General features: G+C 41.9%; 1 protein-coding gene across 5 annotated transcripts; it reads left to right on the top strand.

The window, feature by feature from the left end:
• The first annotated feature begins 626 nt into the window (after nt 1-626).
• Nucleotides 627-22,204, top strand: LOC115141877 (vacuole membrane protein 1-like). 5 transcript variants are annotated; one of them, XM_065000381.1, is made up of 12 exons: nt 627-692; nt 1,239-1,383; nt 1,817-1,949; nt 2,094-2,184; nt 3,630-3,740; nt 12,344-12,511; nt 12,856-12,987; nt 16,739-16,819; nt 18,250-18,366; nt 18,938-18,999; nt 21,132-21,234; nt 21,371-22,204. In XM_065000381.1, the coding sequence occupies exons 1-12, from the start codon at nt 642-644 to the stop codon at nt 21,521-21,523; spliced, it is 1,347 nt and encodes a 448-aa protein (XP_064856453.1). In that variant the 5' UTR covers nt 627-641; the 3' UTR covers nt 21,524-22,204. The 5 variants fall into 5 exon arrangements, with proteins under 5 accessions (XP_064856453.1, XP_064856454.1, XP_064856455.1 ...); XM_029681204.1 differs by having other exon boundaries at nt 628-692; nt 1,300-1,383; XM_065000382.1 differs by lacking the exons at nt 21,132-21,234; nt 21,371-22,204 and adding an exon at nt 19,245-19,564.
• The last annotated feature ends 201 nt before the right edge of the window (nt 22,205-22,405 follow it).

Genomic DNA, 22,405 nt, shown 5'->3' with positions numbered 1-22,405 from the left:
GCCACTTTAACTATGCCACTTTGTTTACATACTCATCTCATATGTATATACTGTACTTACTGTATCTTGCCTATGCCGCTCTGTACCATCACTCATTCATATATCTGTACTCTATCATCTACTGCATCCTTATGTAATACATGTATCACTAGCCACTTTAACTATGCCACTTTGTTTACATACTCATCTCATATGTATATACTGTACTCGATACCATCTACTGTATCTTGCCTATGCTGCTCTGTACCATCACTCATTCATATATCTTATGTACATATTCTTTATCCCCTTACACTGTGTATAAGACAGTAGTTTTGGAATTGTTAGTTAGATTACTTGTTGGTTATTACTGCATTGTCGGAACTAGAAGCACAAGCATTTCGCTACACTCGCATTAACATCTGCTAACCATGTGTATGTGACAAATAAAATTTTATTTGATTTTGATATCTTTATGTACATATTCTTTATCCCCCTACACTTGTGTGTATAAGACAGTAGTTTTGGAATTGTTAGTTAGATTACTTGTTGGTTATTACTGCATTGTCGGAACTAGAAGCACAAGCATTTCGCTACACTCGCATTAACATCTGCTAACCATGTGTATGTGACAAATACAATTTGATTTGATTTGGAAGGAAATGTTTTGCCCGGAAGTGATTGCCACGGCTTCAGGAAGAAGAGGCTCTGGGGTATGAGCTTGTTTCATTCAATTTGTGTGACCTAACAAATTAATCTTTGTTTATAGTATGTAACATTTTCGACTGTGAAACGTTTTGACATTATAGTATTTTACGTCTCAAGACAACAACCGAAGTAGCTTGATCAAACAGTTCAATGGTTATAGCCTATATTTCCCAGTGTCGCTACTACCTAGCTAACGTCACCTTGTTAATTAACTAGCTACGTGAACATGCAATAGTTTACTGTAGTTTATAATTCATAGTTATAAACATTGAACAATTGTAGTAAACCAGTTATGTTTTTATTAACTCACGCCCGCTAGCTAGCTATTACACACTTTACTTGCTAGCTAGTTAACGAGAACCCAAGGTGGTTTACACAGCCGGTCAATGTAATCCAATGGAGTTGGAGTCGTGAATAAAGGTTACTTGCTATCAGCTGTTTTGTTAGCATGCATGTTAGTTAACTAACGTTAGCGCGTGGGAGATGTTGCCACTAATTGTCAGTCAGTGACAAGTAATAACTAACTAATGCTCTTCCTACACTTGATATAGGCCAAAACCCAATACAACATATTTGATGGTCATGTGTTTGTGTTTTCTGGTCGATTCAAAGTGAATGAGATGGCGACGAATGAGGCAAGCTGTGAACAACTACAGAAGCGAGGAACCAAAGACAAACCGAATGGATATTTTGCAGGTTGGTTGTGAAACTTCTCCAAGTGAACCAGCATTAGCCTGTGTTTATGGAAAACGGATTAACAATTTTACCAAGGAAGGAGAAGGGTTGTGTTGCTAAAGGTATGCAGCAATGCACAAATTGTTATCTTGGGAATTCTTCTTACAACGTTACAGTATTGCCAGAATGGTTCCCAAACAGTTGTGTACTTATTAATTCCATAGTTTAGAAGAAAAAAAATAATTATACTTGATTCAAAGGTCTAGACTAGTGATCTCCACCATTTGCTAGTGTTATGTTCCTACTTAGGCCTAGACAAAGTGACATGACTTTAATCAAAGGCTTATGCTAGCCTATGTCCATCAAATTAAGGGGATATTGCTATGGCTTTTTTTTATACTAGGCTACTTTTATAGATTAATCTGACCTCACGTGTGTGCTCCTGTATCTACAGACTCTGTGGTCAGTGAGAGGAGGCAGAAAGATAGGGAGGAGCGTCTCGCTCTGGTGCTGTGGAGGCGGCCTATCATCACACTACACTACTTCCTCCTGGAAACCTTCATCACACTAAAGGAGTGGACATTAAAGTAAACCACCACTACTTGACAGTAAAACTCGAAACCAACTGATTAGTTGAAAGCTGTCTCAGTTCTGTTGTGTTTAAAGTAACACTCTACCAGTCTAGCCATTTGGTAGATGTATCAAACTGTTCCACTTCTTCCCCTCTGCAGGTTATGGCGACGAAGGGGGACAGTGTTCTTGTTCCTGGTGTTGTGTTCACTCTTGTCCCTTGCCTACTCCACTGAGGGAGCACACCAGAAGGTAAGGAAGGAGATAAACAAACTCATCTCCTCTGTAATTTATGTATTTGGGATGGTTAAAGATAAGTAACTGTTTATTCAGATGCACTGCATTCCTGGAGGAAAGGTCACCTGAGGAGATGTGTTGTGCGATATTTTTTTACTTGATGCTCAGGCCAGTACTTTGGATGTATCTTGACCAATGTGTTATTATTGTGTAAATTGTTCACATTTCCTAATTTTCCATCACTATCCTTGGCATAGTTGAAGTCAGAAGTTTACATACACTTAGGTTGGAGTCATCAAAACCCGTTTTTCATCCACTCCACGTACTTTGGTGCAAAAAGTGCAAATCAATCCCAGAAGAACAGCAAAGGACTTTATGAAGATGCGGGAGGAAACGGGTACAAAAGTATCTATATCCACAGTAAAATGAGTCCTATATCAATATAACCTGAAAGGCCGCTCAGCAAGGAAGAAGCCACTGCTCCAAAACCGCCATAAAATAGCCAGACTACGGTTTGCAACTGCACATGGGGACAAAGATTGTACTTTTTGGAGAATTGTCCTCTGGTCCAATGAAACAAAAATAGAACTGTTTGGTCATAATGACCATCGTTATGTTTGGGGGGAAAAGGGTGAGGCTTGCAAGCCGACGAACATCATCCCAACTGTAAAGCACGGTGGTGGCAGCATCATGTTGTAGGGGTGCATTGCTGCATGAGGGACTGGTGCACTTCACAAAATAGATGGCTTCATGAGGAAGGAAAATTAAATGATGTGGATATATTGAAGCAACATCACAAGACATCAGTCAGGAAGTTAAAGCTTGGTCGCAAATGGGTCTTCCAAATGGATATGGACCCCAAGCATACTTCCAATGTAGTGGCAAAATGGCTTAAGGACAACAAAGTCAAAGTATTGGAGTGGCCATCACAAAGCCCTGACCTCAATCCTATAGAAAATTTGTGGGCAGCGCTGAAAAGTGTGTGTGAGCAAGGTCTACAAGCCTGACTCAGTTACACCAGCTCTGTCAGGAGGAATGGGCCAAAATCCACCCAACTTATTGTGGGAAGCTTGTAGAAGGCTACGCAAGGCAATGCTACCAAATACTAATTGAGTGCATGTAAACTTCTCACCCACAGGGAATGTGATGAAAGAAATAAAAGCTGAAATAAATCATTCTCTCTACTATTATTCTGACATTTTACGTTCTTAAAATAGTGGTGATCCTATCTGAGCTAAGACAAGGACTTTTTACTAGGATTAAATGTCAGGAATTGTGAAAAACCGAGTTTAAATGTATTTGGCTAAGGTGTATGTAAACTTCCAACTTCAACTGTAGGTCTCCAATGTTTTCTCCTAAGGATTAATGTCTTGTGAAGTCGTGTGTTATTGCTCTTTGTCCAAGCAAAAGCGTAAAGCTCTCTCTACGCTCTCCCCCCTCCTGTCTGTTCTCATCTGCAGTATGTGCAGTACCTGGAGAAGAGGTTCCTGTGGTGTGCCTACTGGGTAGGTTTGGGCATCTTGTCCTCAGTAGGCCTTGGGACTGGCCTGCATACCTTCCTACTATACCTGGTAAGTAAGAGAACCACCCTTCCCTTGCCTGTCAGCTGTGACATCAAAAATGCAAGCTAACTTCTCTCACTCAGACATTGGAAAAGCCTGCTGTATCTCGGTAAATCAAATAAAAGTTTATTTATCACGTGCGCTGAATACAACAGGTGTAGACCTTACAGTGAAATGCTTACTTACAGGCTCTAACCAATAGTGCAAAAAAGCTATTAGGTGAACAATAGGTAGGTAAAGAAATAAAACAACAGTAAAAAGACAGGCTATATACAGTAGCGAGGCTACATAAAGACACCGGTTAGTCAGGCTGATTGAGGTAGTATGTAGATATGGTTAAAGTGACTGCATATATGATAAACGGAGAGTAGCAGCAGTGTGTAAACATTTTTTTTTAAAGGGGGTTGGGGGCACACAATGCAAATAGTCCGGGTAGCCATTTGATTACCTGTTAAGGAGTCTTATGGCTTGGGGGTAAAAACTGCTGAGAAGCTTTTTTGTCCTACACTTGGCACTCTGGTACTGCTTGCCATGCAGTAGTAGAGAGAACAGTCTATGGCTAGGGTCTTTGGCAATTTTTAGGGCCTTCCTCTGACACCGCCTGGTATAGAGGTCCTGGATGGCAGGCAGCTTAGCCCCAGTGATGTACTGGGCCGTACGCACTACCCTCTGTAGTGCCTTGCGGTCAGAGGCTGAGCAATTGCTGTACCAGGCAGTAATGCAACCATGCTCTCGATGTTGCAGCTGTAGACCCTTTTGAGGATCTCAGGACCCATGCCAAATCTTTTTAGTTTCCTGAGGGGCCATAGGCTTTGTCGTGCCCTCTTCACGACTGTCTTTGTGTGTTAGGACCATTCTAGTTTGTTGTTGATGTGGACACCAAGGAACTTGAAAGCTCTCAACCTGCTCCACTACAGCCCCGTCGATGAGAATGGAGGCGTGCTCGGTCCTCTTTTTCCTATAGTCCACAATAGTATTTACTTTTTTTTCTGAGAACGCTGGTACAGTATGTGACTTTGGATGTTTTTGTGAGCCTGTTAGTTCTGCTTGTTGTTCCATAACTAGCACGATAGACCAACAAAAAAATTGTAGTTGCGGTGAATTGGTTTACAGGCTTGTGCTTGTCCTCTGACCTAGAGGGACACATTTTGTGCACAGGCTATTTCCATCATTTGATTCACCACTGCCAGAAAATTAATACATATCCACAGTTTGTCCAGTGGGTGGCCTCATACATCCTATCTCATTCTTTCAGTGTGTTCAGTTCTCTATAGATCTGGTCCAAATAGAACTGCCATTCACCTCTGGGGCCCAGTTTTTCTATTTGGACTAAGTCCAGAACTTTTGATAAACTGGGCACAAAAGTCTGGGTAGCCATTTGATTAGCTGTTCGGGAGTCTTATGGTTTGGGGGTGGAAGCTATTTAGCTCTTGGACCTAGACTTGGCTCTCCGGTGCTGTTTGGTAGCAGGGAGAACCATCTGACTGGGGTGTCTGGAGTCTTTCACAATTTTTAGGGCCTTCCTCTGACACCGCATGGTATAGAGGTCCTGGATGTCAGATGGCTTGGCTCCGATGATGTGCTGGGCTATTTTATTTTTGAATCACTCTGACATTGCTGCAAATGCAATCGAAAACCAAACACTTCATGAGAGCCCTGGCATTCAGTTTGAGGGGAATATGATCACCTGTTGGGCAGCGAGAACCAGCTCCTCATAGCTGGGTGATGCATGGAATTAAATGTGTTCCTGTAAGCCCATGTTGTGCAACATTTCTATAGGCTATGCAATTGTTTTCTCACACAGTGTTTTGATGGTCTCCATTTAAAAAGAGGATCCAATCTGCTTTCTCTAGACTAGGCTGACTTTATTTCTCAACTTTCCTAATATTAAGCACATTGCTTCGCTTTACAACCGGAGTAGCCTACATGGCTGATATGAAAATGAAACGCCGGAAAGTGTCCTCCATTCGCTATTCAAGTGCATATGGATGACATGTCTTTATTTTTCTGCGTCTGTTCCGACACGTGCTTGCTAATGACCCATTCTCAATCAACTATTTTCAGACATTGTTTAGTATACATGTAGACCAGATTAAATTGACAGTGTAATGGGTGAGAATATTGATTATCACTTGTGAATGATGCCCGGCGTGTGGAGTCTAAGGCAAATCATAGTCCCATGCATCATGTATCCTAGTCCATAGGCCTATATGTTTTGATAAGGTTTGTGTCACAACTAGTGGCCAAATGTCTAAGCATAGCCTTTAGCCTACAGAGTTGTGAAACATGTACTTATCATTGCAGTCATTACACAATCGAGTTTGAAAACAGAGTTTTGACTGGCCAATATTTAAGAGGATCCCAGCTTTCTCGTGCTACTATATTTATTGCTCAACTCTTAAAATGTAATCACATCAAACCTCTTATAACTGGCGTAGCTTACCTGGCATATTATAAACGGAACTGAGGGAAGCGCTTCCTCCGTTCGCTATTCAAGTGCAGGCTGCTTTTTTTTTTTGGGGGGGGCTATTCAAAAGAATATATATACATTTCACACATGCACAGAGTGTACAAAACATTACGAACACCTGCTCTTTCCATGAGACTGCCCAGGTGAAAGCTATGATCCCTTATTGGTGTCACTTGTTAAATCCACCTCAATCAGTGTAGATGAAGGGTAGGAGGCTGGTTAAAGAAGGATTTTTAAGCCTTGAGACAATTGAGACACAGATTGTGTATGTACTGTGTATTCAGACCCCTTGGCTTTTTCCACATTTTATGTTACAGCCGAATTCTAAAATTGATAACTTAAAATCCATCTACACAAAATACCCCATAATGACAAGGTAAAAACAGGTTTTTAGAAATATTTGCAAATGTATTAAAAATAAAGATACCTTCTTTACATATTCAGACCCTTTGTTATCAGACTCAAAATTGAGCTCTGATGCATCCTGTTTCCATTGATCATCCTTGAGATGTTTGCACAACTTGATTGGAGTCCACCTGTGGTACATTCAATTGATTGGACATGATTTGGAAAGCACACACCTGTCTATATAAGGTCTCACAGTTGACAGTGCATGTCAGAGCAAAAACCATGCCATCAGGTCGAAGGAATTGTCTGTAGTGTTCCGAGACAGGATTGTGTCGAGGCACAGATCTGGGGACATTTCTGCATTTCTACCAAAACATTTCTGCAGCATTGAAGATCCCCAAGAACACAGTTGCCTCCATTTTTAAATGGAAGAAGTTTGGAACCACCAAGACTCTTCCTTGAGCTGAGCAATCGGGGGAGAAGGGCCTTGGTCAGGGATGTGACCAAGAACCTGATCGTCACTCTGACAGAGCTCTAGGGTTCCTCTTGTGGAGATGGGAGAACCTTCCAGAAGGACAACCATCTCTGCAGCACTCCACCAATCAGGCCTTCATGGTAGTGTCCAGATGGAAACCACTTGTCGGTAAAAGGCACATGAAAGGGGGATACCTAGTCAGTTGTACAACTGAAGTGTCTTCCGCATTTAACCCAACCCCTCAATCAGAGCGGTGCGGGGGGCTGCCTTAATCGACATCCACGTCTTCGGCGAAAGCCCGCTTGGAGTTTGCCAAAGGGCACCTAAAGGACTCTGACCATGAGAAACAAGATTAGCTGGTGTGATGAAACTGAGATTGAACTCTTTGGCCTGAATGCCAAGTGTCACGTCTGGAGAAACGTGGCGCCATACATATGGCGAAGCATGGTGGTGGCAGCATCATGCTGTGTGATGTTTTTCAGCGGCAGGGACTGGGAGACTAGTCAGGATAGAGGGAAAGGTGAACGGAGCAAAGTACAGAGATCCTTAATGAAAACCTGCTCCAGCTTGAGAGGATCTGCAAAGAAGAATGGGAGAAACTCTCCAAATACAGGAGTGCCATGATTGTAGCGTCATTCCAAATAATACCCAAGGCTGTAATCACTCAGTACTTTAAGTACCTCTGACAGTGAAGGGTCTGAATATCTATGTAAATTTAAGTTATTTTATTTAGTAATTTGCAAAAATGTCAACTTTTTTGCTTTGTGTGTAGATTGAGGCTAAAATAGGCTATGTGCACACTTTACCATACACAAATAATTCAGAGGTGAGGTCAACATATTGAAAAGTCCCTAGTTGAAGGGTGCCAGAAACATCTTCCATCTGAAGAGCTGCTATGGATTTACCTCAGACCTAAATAATTAGATATTTTGCTGGGCATTACAAGCATAATTGTATGATTCATGAGTCTGGTCATGCTAGATTCAGATGGAAATTTTGGGACTGTGTTTTCTTATTTTGCTCAACAAAGGAATTCAAACAAGGCTATATAGCCACTGTGTTTAATTTGCTATGTTTCAATTATTATTTCAAAATAATGGAAAGGTGTTGTCTTATCATTGAGTCACCATCATGGTGAAACAAGAATAGATTTGTAACGGAAGGAAAGGCAGGGATTGAGACATTGTGAGAAGAAGACTCCTCGGCATGTTTACTCGTTCTCTCGGAGAGCTATGGAGATCAGCACTGACTAATTGTCTTCTATCTCCTGTCACTGTGGTATCTCAACAGGAGGCATAATAGACCTCATGTACTGTGGTTTCAGATGCCCTGACTGCCCTCACTGTTAATGAAGCCAGGTGGCTAAGCCGGGGCTCTGATTAATGGAGCTGCATGCCGGGCTTTCGTGTGTGTGTGTGTGAGTGAGAGAGAGAGCTGGGCAATATGGACAAATCCATTCTTTTTTGTGATAATGATAAATGACAATTATTTTTGGGGGTGGTGCTAGACCTGGGCGACATGTACCAAAAGTCATATTGCAATAAATGTTACGTTTTTATTTTATGGACAGTTACTTTACATTAGCACCACGGCTCTAGCATTTTTTTTCCCAGTGCCAGATAAGACAACTGAGGTAGCCTATGATTTTAAAAAAGGAGTCTATTTCATCGAGCACATCCAGCAAATGCATGATTTTATATTTTGATGTGCAACCTGTCAAAATAGGATCTGGAATTATCAGATGTAATTTTGGCTCTTCAGAGTACTTGCCAACATCTTTGTGCGTATTGGCCTATAATCTATAGCTTATCACCTGAGGAAATGGGACCTCAAAGCACTTCGCTAGATTGCAAACTCGAAATATATTGTAGCTAGAGTTACGTTCCCCAGTTTCTGTGTTGTGGGTTTGTGTGTATTTCAGGAAATGGCTTGGTTCTAGTTAGGTAAGTTGGTGCTAGTTAGGTAAGGTAGGAGAGGGGGCTCTAACTTTTTTGTTGTTACTTTGGTTCCATCCAGCCCCTTTTCCCCAAATTACTGTGTGAAGGAAATAAATTCCCTGTAAACGGTAATATATTCTGCCTCTGTCATCCTTACCTGCACCTGCAGTCACATACCTCTTTCACTCCACGGGGAGTTGAGTGTTGCAGGGTGTTGCGTTCCCTCCAAGAGGCGTGCGTAACACTATATAGCCATGTAGACTGATTAGCCTACATTTTCTGATAAATTAATCAATGTCCTACAAAAACTTTCCAGCGCTAGGCCTAGGCTACTTGATGTAGGCAAATGGAGTGCTCTGCTCCGCGGGCACATCAAAACTATACTAACTACAGCCTACTCCGGTTGTAAAGTGGTGCCGTGAACTCAATATTAAGAGGCGAGAAATACTTTGACATATGTAAAGAATGTTGTGACTTTACTTTCAATAACTATACTGAACAAAAATATAAACGCAACATGCAACAATTTCAAATGTTACTGAGTTGGTTCACATTAGGAAATCAGTCAATTGAAAATAATTTAGGCCCTAATCTATGGATTTCACATGACTGGGAGTACAGATATGCAGCTGTTGGTTACAGATACCTTTTTAAAAACAAGAAGGTAGGGGAGTGGATCAGAAAATCAGTCAATATTTAGTTTACCACCATTTCCCTTATGCAGCACGACATCTCCGTCACAGTGGATCAGACTGTTGATTGTGGAACGTTGGCCCACTCTTCAATGGCTGTGCGAAGTTGCTGGATATTGGCGGGAACTAGAACGCGCTGTTGATCCAGAGCATCCCAAACATGCTCAATCGGTGACATGTCTGTAGTATGCAGGCCATGGAAGAACTGGGACATTTCTAGCTTCCAGGAATTGTGTACAGATCCTTGCGACATGCTGTGCATTATCATGCTGAAACATGAGGTGATGGTGGCAGATGAATGGCACGACAATAGGCCTCAGGATCTCATCATGGTATCTCTGTGCATTTAAATTGCCATCAATAAAATACAATTGTATTCATTGTGTGTAGCTTATGCCTGCCTGTACCATAACCCCACCACCACGGGGCACTCTGTTCACAACATTGACAACAGCAAACTGCTCGCCCACACAGCACCATACTGTCTGTGGTTGTAAGTTCGGTTGGACGTACTGCTAAATTCTCTAAAACTATGGTTGGAGGCAGCTTATGGTAATTTAATGGTAATTTCTCTATCTGGCAACAGCTCTGGTTGACAATCCTGCAGTCAGCATGCCAGTTGCACGCTCCCTCAACATGATGAATGATCATGCTGTTTTAATCAGCTTCTTGATATGCCATACCTGTAAGGTGTGTGGATTATTTTGGCAAAGGAGAAATGCTCACTAATAGGGATGTAAACAAATTTGTGCCCAAAGTATTATTTTTTTGTGCGTAAGTAACATTTTGGGATCTTTTTATTTCAGCTCATGAAACATGGGACCAACACTTCACTTTTTGCGCTAATATTTTTGTTCAGTGTAGAACCACAGTTGCATTGAATATTTTGAGCAACGGTCATACATTGCATTTGGAAAGTATTCAGACCCTTTCCCTTTTTCCACATTTTGTTATGTTACAGCCTTATTCTAAAATTGATTTAATAAAAACATTTCCTCATCAATCTACACACACACACTACGCCATAATGACAAAGTGAAAACAGGTTATTTTAAAATTAGCAACATTTTATGAATAAAATAAACTATGTAACTGTGATAAGCATTTAGACCCTTCGCTATGAGACTCGAAGTTGAGCGCCAGTGCATCCCGTTTCCATTGATCATCCTTGATGTTTTTATATCTTGATTGGAGTCCACTGTGGTAAATTCAATTGATTGGACATGATTTCGGAAGGTCTGTCTATATAAGGTCCCACATTAGACAGTGCATGTCAGAGCAAGAACCAAGCCATGAGGTCGAAAGAATTGTCCCTAGAGCTCAGAGACAGGATTGTCAAGGCACAGATCCAAAAACATGTCTGCAGCATTGAAGGTCCCCAAGAACAGTGGCCTCCATCATTCTTAAATGGAAGAGGTTTGGAACCACCAAGACTCTAACTAAAGCTGGATGCCCAGATAACCTAAGAAATCAGGGGAGTAGAGTCTTGGTTAGGGAGGTGACCAAAAATCTGAATGTCCCTCTGACAGAGCTCGAGTTCTTCTGTGGAGATGGAAGGATGTTCTTCTGTGGAGATAGAAGGATTCTTCTGTGGAGATGGAAGGCCTTTATGGTAGTGGCCAGACTGAAGCCACTCAGTAAATGCCACATGACAGCCTGCTTGAAGTTTTGCTAAAAGGCACTTAAAGTACTCAGACCATGAGAAACGAGCTTCTCTGGTCTGATGAAACCAAGATTGAACTCTTTGGCCTGAATGCCAAGCGTCACGTCTGGAGGAAACCTGGCACCATCCCTACAGTGAGCATGGTGGTGGCAGCATGCTGTGATGTTTTTCAGTGGCAGGGACTGGGAGAATATTCAGGATCAAGGGAAAGATGAACACAGCAGTGTACAGAGATCCTTGATGGAAAAACTGCTTCAGAGCGCTCAGGACCTCAGACTGGGATCAAGGTTCACCTTCCAACAGGACAATGACCCTAAGCACACAGCAAAGAACACGCAGGAGTGGCTTCGGGACAAGTCTCGAATGTCCTTGAGTGGCCCAGCCAGAGCCCGGACTTGAACCCGATCGAACATCTCTGGAGAGACCTGAAAATAGATGTGCAGTAACCTGACAGAACTTGAGAGGATCTGCAGAGAAGAATGGGAGAAACTCTCCAAATTAAAGGTGTGCCAAGCTTGTAGCGTCATACCCAAGAAGACTTGAGGCTGTAATCGCTGCCAAATGTGCTTCAACAAAGTACTGAGTAAAGGGTTTGAATACTTATGTAAATGTGATATTTGTTTTTTTATTTTTACATTTGTAAGAACAATTTAATCAATTTCAGATTAAGGCTGTAACGTAACAATGTGGATATTGTCAAGTGGTCTGAATACTTTCCGAATGCACTGTTTTCTTGTGCTTCTCAGAATACATCGCTCCCTCCTCCGTGCGCACAGTGGGTAGAGGGAGTGAGTCGGCAGCCGGCAGGGACCAACAATGCGTAGGCTATTACTGTTGACCAAATAATAGTTTTAGAACAATCTATATGAACGTTGTGTAACAAAATCACAGAATTACCAATGTAAGCAAAATGCTTCGGTAAGAAGGCGATGTCTGTAATTTTCGGTTTATCATCCCAGCTCTAGTGTGTCTCAACTGTCCATGTTCAGTTGAAGTAAGGAATGCGCATCCATCCTCTGGCTCTCAGGGTCCACACATAGCATCAGTCACCCTGGCTGCGTACGAGTGTGGTTCTACAGACTTCCCCGAGCCCCCCTACCCAGACCAGATCATCTGCCCAGAGACAGGAGGAATGGAGGGCAGCATCTCACTCTGGTCCATCATCTCAAAGGTCCGGCTGGAGGCCTGTATGTGGGTGAGGAAACATGTCTTTATTCAACTAAAGTCTAGGTTCATCGTTCTAGTGAACTCTATGGGGCGGTTTCCTGGACACAGATTAAGCCTTGTCCTGGACAACAAAAAACACACACTTAATGGATAATGTCCATTAAAACGTTTTTTATTTTGAAATTGTCCAGGACTTAATCTATTCCTTGGGAAACCAGTCCTTTTGGGTTTAGAACAATAAGGGCATCTTTAGTGCTCAAAATTGGTTGACATCACATCACGTCTCCTCAACTATGACATCCACCATAGAGCTAAGCCTGACTCTGGTATGAATCAGTGCTAAGCTAACCCTGTGTGTGACTGTCTCTCCAGGGTGCAGGCACAGCCATTGGGGAGTTGCCGCCCTACTTCATGGCTCGAGCAGCCAGGCTATCTGGAGCAGACCCAGATGACGAAGACTATGAGGAGTTTGAGGAGATGCTGGGGCAGGCAGAGACTGCTCAGGTGAGTGGGGGACTCTGTTTTCCCCTCTTGAGTATAGTAGCCTGCCCCTTGAATGCCCCATTCCATCTAAATCCTGTGGAGTCCTAAATACTCTCATTCAGTCTTTGATTTTTGGGTTTGACTCTACTTAACTGTCCATCACTATCTACTGACTTCTCTCTGGCCTGTGATTGGCCTCCAGTTATCACATGACTTCTCTGAAAGCCCCTCCCACCATTTCCAGTAAGGTCATTGCTAGTGGAGTGAGTCACGGTGAAACAAGCTCCCCTGTAATCATCCCAGAGGCATTTATCTTCATGATCCTTTCATTTGAGGGGCAGGCAATGTGAACAGGCTACTGACAACATGACTGCCCCTTGGGGGGGGGTGTAACAGTGCATTCAGAAAGTATTCAGACCCCTTGACTTTTTCCGCATTGTCACGTTACAGCCTTATTCTATCATTTTTTCCCCCTCATCAATCTACACAATGACAAAGCAAAAATAGGTTTTTAGAAATGTTTGCAAATATTTTGTGACTTTACTTCATTAATCTGATGACTGTCATTTAATCAAATGTTTAATTGTTGCTAGATTTAAATAAAAATAGTCTTATTTTTTTAATCATGTAACGAATTAACTCATTAGGATTTGGGGCATCATGGAACAAGTTCTTTAGCATTACTATCTCCCGAATTAAACTGTAAAGGTCTAACTATAACATCAATAAACAGTCATCTTATTAATCATTACCTCTTATCAAATATTCATTCTAAACGATCGTGACCTTGGATCTGCAAAAAAAACAGCTTTACGCATTATTCAGTACTACACAAATTGGTTTAATCATTTTATTTACTATCTAACTATATAATAACACATAATACACACACTTATGAGACAAAGCTCCCTAGTGGGCTGAAAGATATGATGGCTTGTTACAAAATAATGGTGGTGGGGGGGGTGAAAAAGTCTTTCAGATTTCCTAAAAAAGTTAAATTATTTGGTCCATTCAGTTTAATAACATCACAAAATGGAAAGCAATATTACATTCGTTTTCCATAGTTCCCCACTGACCATTTCCCACATCGTTATGTTAGAAATAGCGTTCCGTTGTTCACTTTCTGGATGTTAGAGTTTTGGGCGGGCAAAAGTTTCTGAACAGACATTCCTTTGGTTGATACTAAAGAGCAAGAGAGCCCACTCGGACTTCATTTAGCTGTCACCCCCTTGCGGGTGGGAGATGTTTTTGTTATTGTCAGCCATTGTCAAGCTGCTCTAACCCATTGTGATCCTCACAGGACAGTCATTACAAATAATAAAAAACACATATTTACATAGTGGGGCAAAAAAAGTATTTAGTCAGCCACCAATTGTGCAAGTTCTCCCACTTAAAAAGATGAGAGAGACCTGTAATTTTCATTATAGGTACACTTCAACTATGACAGACAAAATGAGGGGAAAAAATCCAGAAAATCACATTGTAGGATTTTTATGAATTTATTTGCAAATTATGGTGGAAAATAAGTATTTGGTCAACTACAAACAAGCAAGATTTCTGGCTCTTGCAGACCTGTAACTTATTCTTTAAGAGGCTCCTCTGTCCACTCGTTACCTGTATTAATGGCACCTGTTTGAACTTGTTATCAGTATAAAAGACACCTGTCCACAACCTCAAACAGTCACACTCCAAACTCTACTATGGCCAAGACCAAAGAGCTGTCAAAGGACACCAGAAACAAAATTGTAGACCTGCACCAGGCTGGGAAGACTGAATCTGCAATAGGTAACCAGCTTGGTTTGAAGAAATCAACTGTGGGAGCAATTATTAGGAAATGGAAGACATACAAGACCACTGATATTCTCCCTCGATCTGGGGCTCCACGCAAGATCTTACCCCGTGGGGTCAAAATGATCACAAGAACGGTGAGCAAATATCCCAGAACCACACGGGGGGGACCTAGTGAATGACCTGCAGAGAGCTGGAAGCAAAGTAACAAAGCTTACCATCAGTAACACACTACGCCGCCAGGGACTCAAATCCTGCAGTGCCAGACGTGTCCCCCTGCTTAAGCCAGTACATGTCCAGGCCCGTCTGATGTTTGCTAGAGAGCATTTGGATGATCCAGAAGAAGATTGGGAGAATGTCATATGGTCAGATGAAACCAAAATAGAACTTTTTGGTAAAAAGTCAACTCGTCGTGTTTGGAGGACAAAGAATGCTGAGTTGCATCCAAAGAACACCATACATACTGTGAAGCATGGGGGTGGAAACATCATGCTTTGGGGCTGTTTTTCTGCAAAGGGACCAGGACGACCGATCCGTGTAAAGGAAAAAATGAATGGGGCCATGTATCGTGAGATTTTGAATGAAAACCTCCTTCCATCAGCAAGGGCATTGAAGATGAAACGTGGCTGGGTCTTTCAGCATGACAATGATCCCAAACACACCGCCCGGGCAACGAAGGAGTGGCTTCGTAAGAAGCATTTCAAGGTCCTGGAGTGGCCTAGCCAGTCTCCAGATCTCAACCCCATAGAAAATCTTTGGAGGGAGTTGAAAGTCCGTGTTGCCCAACAACAGCCCCAAAATATCACTGCTCTAGAGGAGATCTGCATGGAGGAATGGGCCAAAATACCAGCAACAGTGTGTGAAAACCTTGTGAAGACTTACAGAAAACGTTTGACCTCTGTCATTGCCAACAAAGGGTATATAACAAAGTATTGAGAAACTTTTGTTATTGACCAAATACTTCCACCATAATTTGCAAATTAATTAATTAATTTTTTTTCTCATTTTGTCTGTCATAGTTGAAGTGTACCTATTACCGATTACAGCATAGTCGTCTTGGGTATGACACTACAAGCTTGGCACACCTGTATTTGGGGAGTTTCTCCCATTCTTCTCTGCAGATCCTCAAGTTCTATCAGGTTGGATGGGGAGCGTCGCTGCACAGCTATTTACAGGTCTCTTCAGAGATGCTCGGTCGGGTTCAAATCCGGGGTTTGGCTGGGCCAAAAGGACATTCAGAGACTTGGCCCGAAGCCACTCCTGCGTTGTCTTGGCTGTGTGCTTAGGGTCATTGTAAGGTATTTCTGTAGAGACCTGAAAATAGCTGTGCAGCAATGTTCCCCATCCAACCTGACAGAGCTTGAGAGGACCTGCAGAGAAGAATGGAAGAAACTCTCCAAATAAAGGTGTGCCAAGCTTGTAGAGTCATACCCAAGAAGAGTTGAGGATGTTATCGTTGTCAAAGGTGCTTCAACAAAGTACTGAGTGAAGGGTCTGAATAGTTATGTAAATTAGATTTTTTTTAAATATATACATTTGCAAATCTAAACCTGTTTTTGCTTTGTCATTATGGGGTATTGTGTGTCGATTGAGGGGATGAAAACAATTTACTAAATTTTAGAATAAGGCTGTAACATAACAAAATGTTGGTTTTTTTCACCCTCAACATGAAACCACAATATTTCACCCCCCTTTGTAGTGTGTATCAATCAGATCAAATGAGTTCAATAGCTCTCTGCCAACAACTCTTGACTTGGATTTTTACCAGAGCTGCTAAAATAGATCAAAGGAAAAGATAATAGCCCGTCTGATAGCATGTGCTATACCACATGAATTCTTTATCAAGTGACTCCTTTTTCAGAATTACATTAGACTTTTGCTTTTTATTTTGGTTATACTGTATCATTATTGATATTATTGTAGAAGTTGTTTAATGTGTGAAGCATACATTTCTATTTGATTGTAAACTGAATTATGTTTTCAGGATTTTGTTACTCGAGCAAAACTGGGAGTGCAGAACATGGTGCAGAAAGTGGGATTCTTTGGGATTCTAGCCTGTGCCTCGGTAAATCCAAAACTACATCGCAGGCAACCTTTTGACTTGACTTGCACTCTTATCTTATACTGTTTTAAAGTTTAGGCCTTTGTTTTTAAAGCGCATCACTGAATATTGTACACTCATGGCTGAAAGTATGTGGACACCCCTTCCAATTAGTGGATTCAGCTATTTCAGCCACACCGTTGCTAACAGGTGTACATCACACACAACCATGCAATCTCCATAGACAAACATTGGCAGTATAATGGCCCGTACTGAAGAGCTGTGACTTTAAACGTGGCACCGTCATTTGATGCCACTTTTCCAACAAGTCAGCTCATCAAATTTCTGCCATGCTAGAGCTACCCCAATCAACTGTAAGTGCTGTTATTGTGAAGTGGAAACTCAGCCGTGAAGTGGTAGGCCACAGAACGGGACTGCTGAAGTGCGTAGCTCATAAAAATTACCTGTCCTCGGTTGCAACACTCACTACTGTATTCCAAACTGCCTCTGGAAGCAACGTCCGTTGGTTTCCATGGCCGAACACAAGCCTAAGATCACTATGCGCAATGCCAAGCATCGGCTTGAGTGGTGTAAAGCTCGCCGCCTATGGATTCTGGAGCAGTGAAAACGCTTTCTGGAGTGATGAATCACGCTTCACCATCTGGCAGTTCCGACGGACGACTCTGGGTTTGGCGGATGCCATGGGAACGCTACTTGCCCCAATGCATAGTGCCAACTGTAAAGTTTGGTGGAGGAGCAATAATGGTCTCTGGCTGTTTTTCATGGTTCAGGCTAGGCCCCTTAGTCCCAGTGAAGGGAAATCTTAACGTTACACCATACAATGACATTCTAGACGATTCTGTGCTTCCAACAAGTGGCAACAGTTTGGGGAAGGCCCATTCCTGTTTCAGCATGAGAATGCCACCATGCACAAAGCAAATTCCATTCAGAAAAGGTGTGGAGATCGGTGTGGATCTCAACCCATCAAACACTTTTGGGATGAATTGGAACACTGACTGTGAGCCAGGTCTAATCACCCAACATCAGTGCCCGACCTCACTAATGCTCTTGTGTGAATGGAAGCAAATCCCCGCAGTAATGTTCTAACATCTAGCGAGAAGCCGTCCCAGAAGAGTGGAGGCAGTTATAGCAGCAAAGGGGGGGACCAACTCCATATTAATGCCCATGATTTTGGAATGAGTTGTTTGACGAGCAGGGGTCCACATACTTTTGGCCATGTAGTGTATGTTTGTTACAATGACATTATGACAATGAAGGTAGAATTCGAATGCACTCTATTACAGGATATATTTTGACATTTACATTTACATTTAAGTCATTTAGCAGACGCTCTTATCCAGAGCGACTTACAAATTGGTGCGTTCACCTTATGACATCCAGTGGAACAGCCACTTTACAATAGTGCATCTGACATGTTAAGACCTGTCTTTCAGATCCCTAATCCTCTGTTTGACCTTGCTGGTATAACATGTGGCCACTTCCTGGTACCATTTTGGACCTTCTTTGGAGCGACTCTTATTGGGAAAGCCATCATCAAGATGCACATACAAGTAAATATTTTAGTTGTACTTAACAATTAGACACATGGACATTGTCTGAATATTTTCTGTTGGATGTAATTCTGTGTTTTTGAAGTACTTTTAGTGCTGCTATTGAAGACCATTCCAGATGAAATGAGTATGGAGAGCACTTTAATGAGAACCATTGCTTTTGGTAAACCAGATCAAACTCTTAGTTTTCGGCTGTATTGTTGAGTCTGCCACGGTGACTAATCTACTCCCAGACGGTGCGAGACTGACTGTGTGTCTCTGAGTTGTGGTGGTGAGAGCTGAGCCGTCTAACCAGACCAATCCATCTGTGGTACCAGCCAGTGATCTCACCAGTTCTGACAAAGCCCTCCAGGGTTGAGGAGGACCAGGGTCCGGGGGATGCTTTGTTTTTTCTCCTCAGACCTCAAGGGTCTTTTACTGTCCAGACTTGGCTGGGATGGCATGTGTCACCGTGTTCAAAGCAGACATAGGATATATCCCCCACCTCGGTGCAGATGATGACTCAGGTTTTCACTGTGTCTGTCTGAGACTGATCACTAATCACCCAGTTGATTAATTTGTCTCCCCACAGAAACTGTTTGTTATCATAACGTTCAGCAAGCACATAGTGGAACAGATGGTGTCTCTGATCGGGTGAGTATGTGTCTTTGTTAATGTATGCGTATAGATGAAGAGAGGTGCTTTGCCCGGTTAGCATCCTTCCTCTGTGCTTTAATGGGGGCAGGGCTCCACACTTTTTGTTTCTCCTTTTGTTACGTAATAATCACATCACAATATCAAACAATTACTCGGATCAGAATTGGATCAGAGGCCAAAGTTGGAATAATATTCTAATCTGTTTTTAATCTACTTTTTTTTTTTAAGTCTACATGTCAAAGTGTATGTGATATGCATGTTGGGATGAGTTGGACCACAGAGAGAAGGAAAAGCACCCAACAAGTGCTCAGCATATGTGGGAACTACTTCAAGACGGTTGGAAAAGCATTCCAGGTGTAGCTGGTTGAGAGAATGCTAAGAGTTTGCAAAGCTGTCATCAAGGCAAAGGGTGGCTACTTTGAAGAATCTCAAATATAAAAGATATTTTGATTTGTTTAACACTTTGGGTTACTACATGATTCCATGTGTTATTTCATAGTTGATGTCTTCACTATTATTCGACAATGTAGAAAATAAAAATAAAAATCTATATATAGAAAAACCCTGGAGTGAGTGTCCAAACATTAGATTGATACTGTAAATTTGCAGCGGTTGTATGAATTTAGGATTATACGTTTGAAACCAGTTTTGCTGATGGTTTGATCATTCTCATTCTGAACAAATGGCATCAAAGTCAGATGTGTGTGTTTTGCCCCCTCCATTAATGGTATTTCCCTTACACAGAAACGAATCCCCCACATAGGTGGTCAGCCAGCCTTGTGGGGTCTTCTCAGATGGAATGTCTTCTGTTCTGTTCTGACTCACAGCAGTTTAGCTTTGACTGCACCAGAATCTGCTCGACAGCAGCAGGGAAACAAAATAACTGCAGGGTTTATTTAAGAACAATAAATCACTTCCATATTACACATCTAACAACTTCCTTGGCTTTTTCTTCTCACAATTTTTTTTATCATTAACAAATCTAATTTAAAATCGTACTCGCAACTAATGATTTTATTTAACTGGGCAAGTCGAACAAATTCTTATTTACAATGACGGCCTACCCCGGCCAAACCCTCCCCTAACCCGGACGATGCTGGGCCAATTGTGAGCCGCCCTATCAGTTTATAGTGCCGTCTTATTCACAGTTAAAATTAGTTGCATGAGAAAGAACCCTTGCTTGCTACCATTGCAATTGACTGGTCTGACTCGCAATGAGGTTACACTGGTGCTTGAATGCTGAATTGGGACTTTTTGTAATTGTAGCAGTTTGTGTCAGTCAGTTAGCCTGGGAATGGGCTTGCCATATCCCTTTCTTAAGATCAGCGATTACAGTTAACTAACTTTTCTACTCCTGATAGTAAATAGTCTTGAAACGGTTTAGTCAAGTTTTAAATGTGGAAGTTTATATTAACACCTGAATTAAAACTAAACTCTGATTGTATTTATATTCTATTTAAATATGGTTGTGATACATTGATTAGACTATACCAATTATTGTTGGTATAGTGCAGTCAACTACAAATGATTGTGGATTTATTAAGGTACAAGTTATAGTACCTCATGGTCTGATGGTTCTCTTCCAATCAAATTGTCTGCATTCTCTAACTATAATCTTAAGAGCACCTAAGAACTGGGTGACCCACAGTGATCTAATCCTTTGCGCTATCTCCCATATATGGACAGTCATATTGATGAACACGCCTAGTTTGTTCTGTTTCCACCCATAAGGCTGTGATGACAGCATATTGAGTCACTTCCTGGTTATTGGGCTCAGACTGGTTTCCTATAGGAACCTCCGGGATAAATAAGAACGATGGGGAGGACTGCCTCGCTTCATTCTGCTGCGTGCTCCCAGTAACTACACTTGCAGTGTGAACTCCCAGCTAGAGGCCTAACTAGAAATGGAAATGGAACTCTCAACATCCTGAGCAATGGACTGTTCTCTTTAAACCCTGGTCCTATGGCCCAAGGGTTCCCTCTCCACAGCCTAATTATTTTACCATGTGAAGGGATACTGCTGGTATGGTAAGTACTCTGGGATATAATCATGTCTCTGTCTTTGCCTCTCTCTTCCCCTCCTCTCATCTCCCCTGCCTGTGGATGTCCTTGCCCTGCCACTGTGTCAGGTCTCTGCCGAGGGTAGGTCCCTCCATACAGAAGCCCTTCAGTGAGTACCTGGAGGCGCAGAGGAGTAAACTCCACCACCACACCGGAGAAGGCACCCCGGCGGTAAGAGCACTACTACCATCATCCATCCTTTCTATGTTGAGACAAAGCATGCGATTTTATTGATTGGCAAGATTATACAAATTGTAATGTGTTAGTGTCCGTAGAGTAATATTCCTCTGTATGCATGTCTCTGCAGAGTGAGAACTGGCTGTCGTGGGTCTTTGAGAAGGTGGTTCTGGTCATGGTCTGTTACTTTATCTTCTCTATCATCAACTCCATGGCTCAGAGCTACGCCAAGCGACGACAACGGAGTCAGCAGCAGCGATACTCTGAGGAGAAAACCAAGTGACGAGACTCTTGAGTCCCTCAGCTCTGATCACAAACTAACCTCGCCCTCTTCCATTCTTAAGAGGCTGAACTGACACTATTCTGTGTTTGCTTACGGATGTATGTGCTGTTTGTTTGTCCCTCTTATGGTTTTGTAGTTTCCCCTCATTTGTGTAACTTGTGTGATTTTAATAATATAATGATAGGATATGAGCAGTGAAGCAGCAGTTGGATGTCAACTTTTTGCTGGCAGCTATACCAGCTGTGATGCCTTATGCAAGGTGGAGGGTCCTACTTCCATTGAACACAGTTCTTAATCACGACTTGATTTGTACATTTTTCACTGTATGGATGGACTCTATGCTGATATGATGCTAAGGATGTTTTCAGGGTTACATTTTTCTTGCGTTTTTGTCCTGTTGATCAGAAATAGGCCATCTGTCATTCGCGTTTCTTGGATTTGTTTGAAATTCAAGTTTGCAATTGGAAATAGCAATATCAAGTCGTCTCAACATGTTATTGATAGTTTGCACATTCTGGAAATATTTTTGGGGCGGTATGTATGCACATGCATTTAGAATGATCTGGACAAACTAACTTGAACCAAAACAGAACTTACATTACACTCAGCTAACTTGGTGTTATTTTTATTCTGTACATTTACTGAGTCTTTGATCAGAATATATAAAATGCCTAAATCATTTTTCTTGTTTCCATGTCTGAGTTTTTCCATCTATTTTACTCTTTGTAGGTCTAACTATGTAAACAATTGCTCCCATTCTTGTAAGCTTGCCCCATGTTATTGTATAAAGCATCTTCTACTGTTGAGTTAATGATGCTTAGGCAATCAGACCACCAGGACAGGAAAAAATGCTTGAATCTCTGAGAACTAACATCCAAAAGG

This window comes from Oncorhynchus nerka, linkage group LG14 (genome assembly GCF_034236695.1).
Source record: "Oncorhynchus nerka isolate Pitt River linkage group LG14, Oner_Uvic_2.0, whole genome shotgun sequence".
NCBI classification, from domain to species: Eukaryota; Metazoa; Chordata; class Actinopteri; order Salmoniformes; family Salmonidae; genus Oncorhynchus; species Oncorhynchus nerka.
The sequence above is the reverse complement of the archived record's forward strand: the minus strand, read 5'-3'. Positions and strand labels throughout refer to the sequence as shown.

What these genes read in the sequence shown, in the direction of transcription:
- LOC115141877 (XM_065000381.1), top strand. Translation starts at nt 642, where the DNA reads ATGTTTTGCCCGGAAGTGATTGCCACGGCTTCAGGAAGAAGAGGCTCT. An exon ending in ACCGAATGGATATTTTGCAG is followed by an intron (nt 1,384 to 1,816) that starts GTTGGTTGTGAA and finishes CTGTATCTACAG; the next exon opens with ACTCTGTGGTCAGTGAGAGG. An exon ending in CCGGAGAAGGCACCCCGGCG is followed by an intron (nt 21,235 to 21,370) that starts GTAAGAGCACTA and finishes ATGTCTCTGCAG; the next exon opens with AGTGAGAACTGGCTGTCGTG.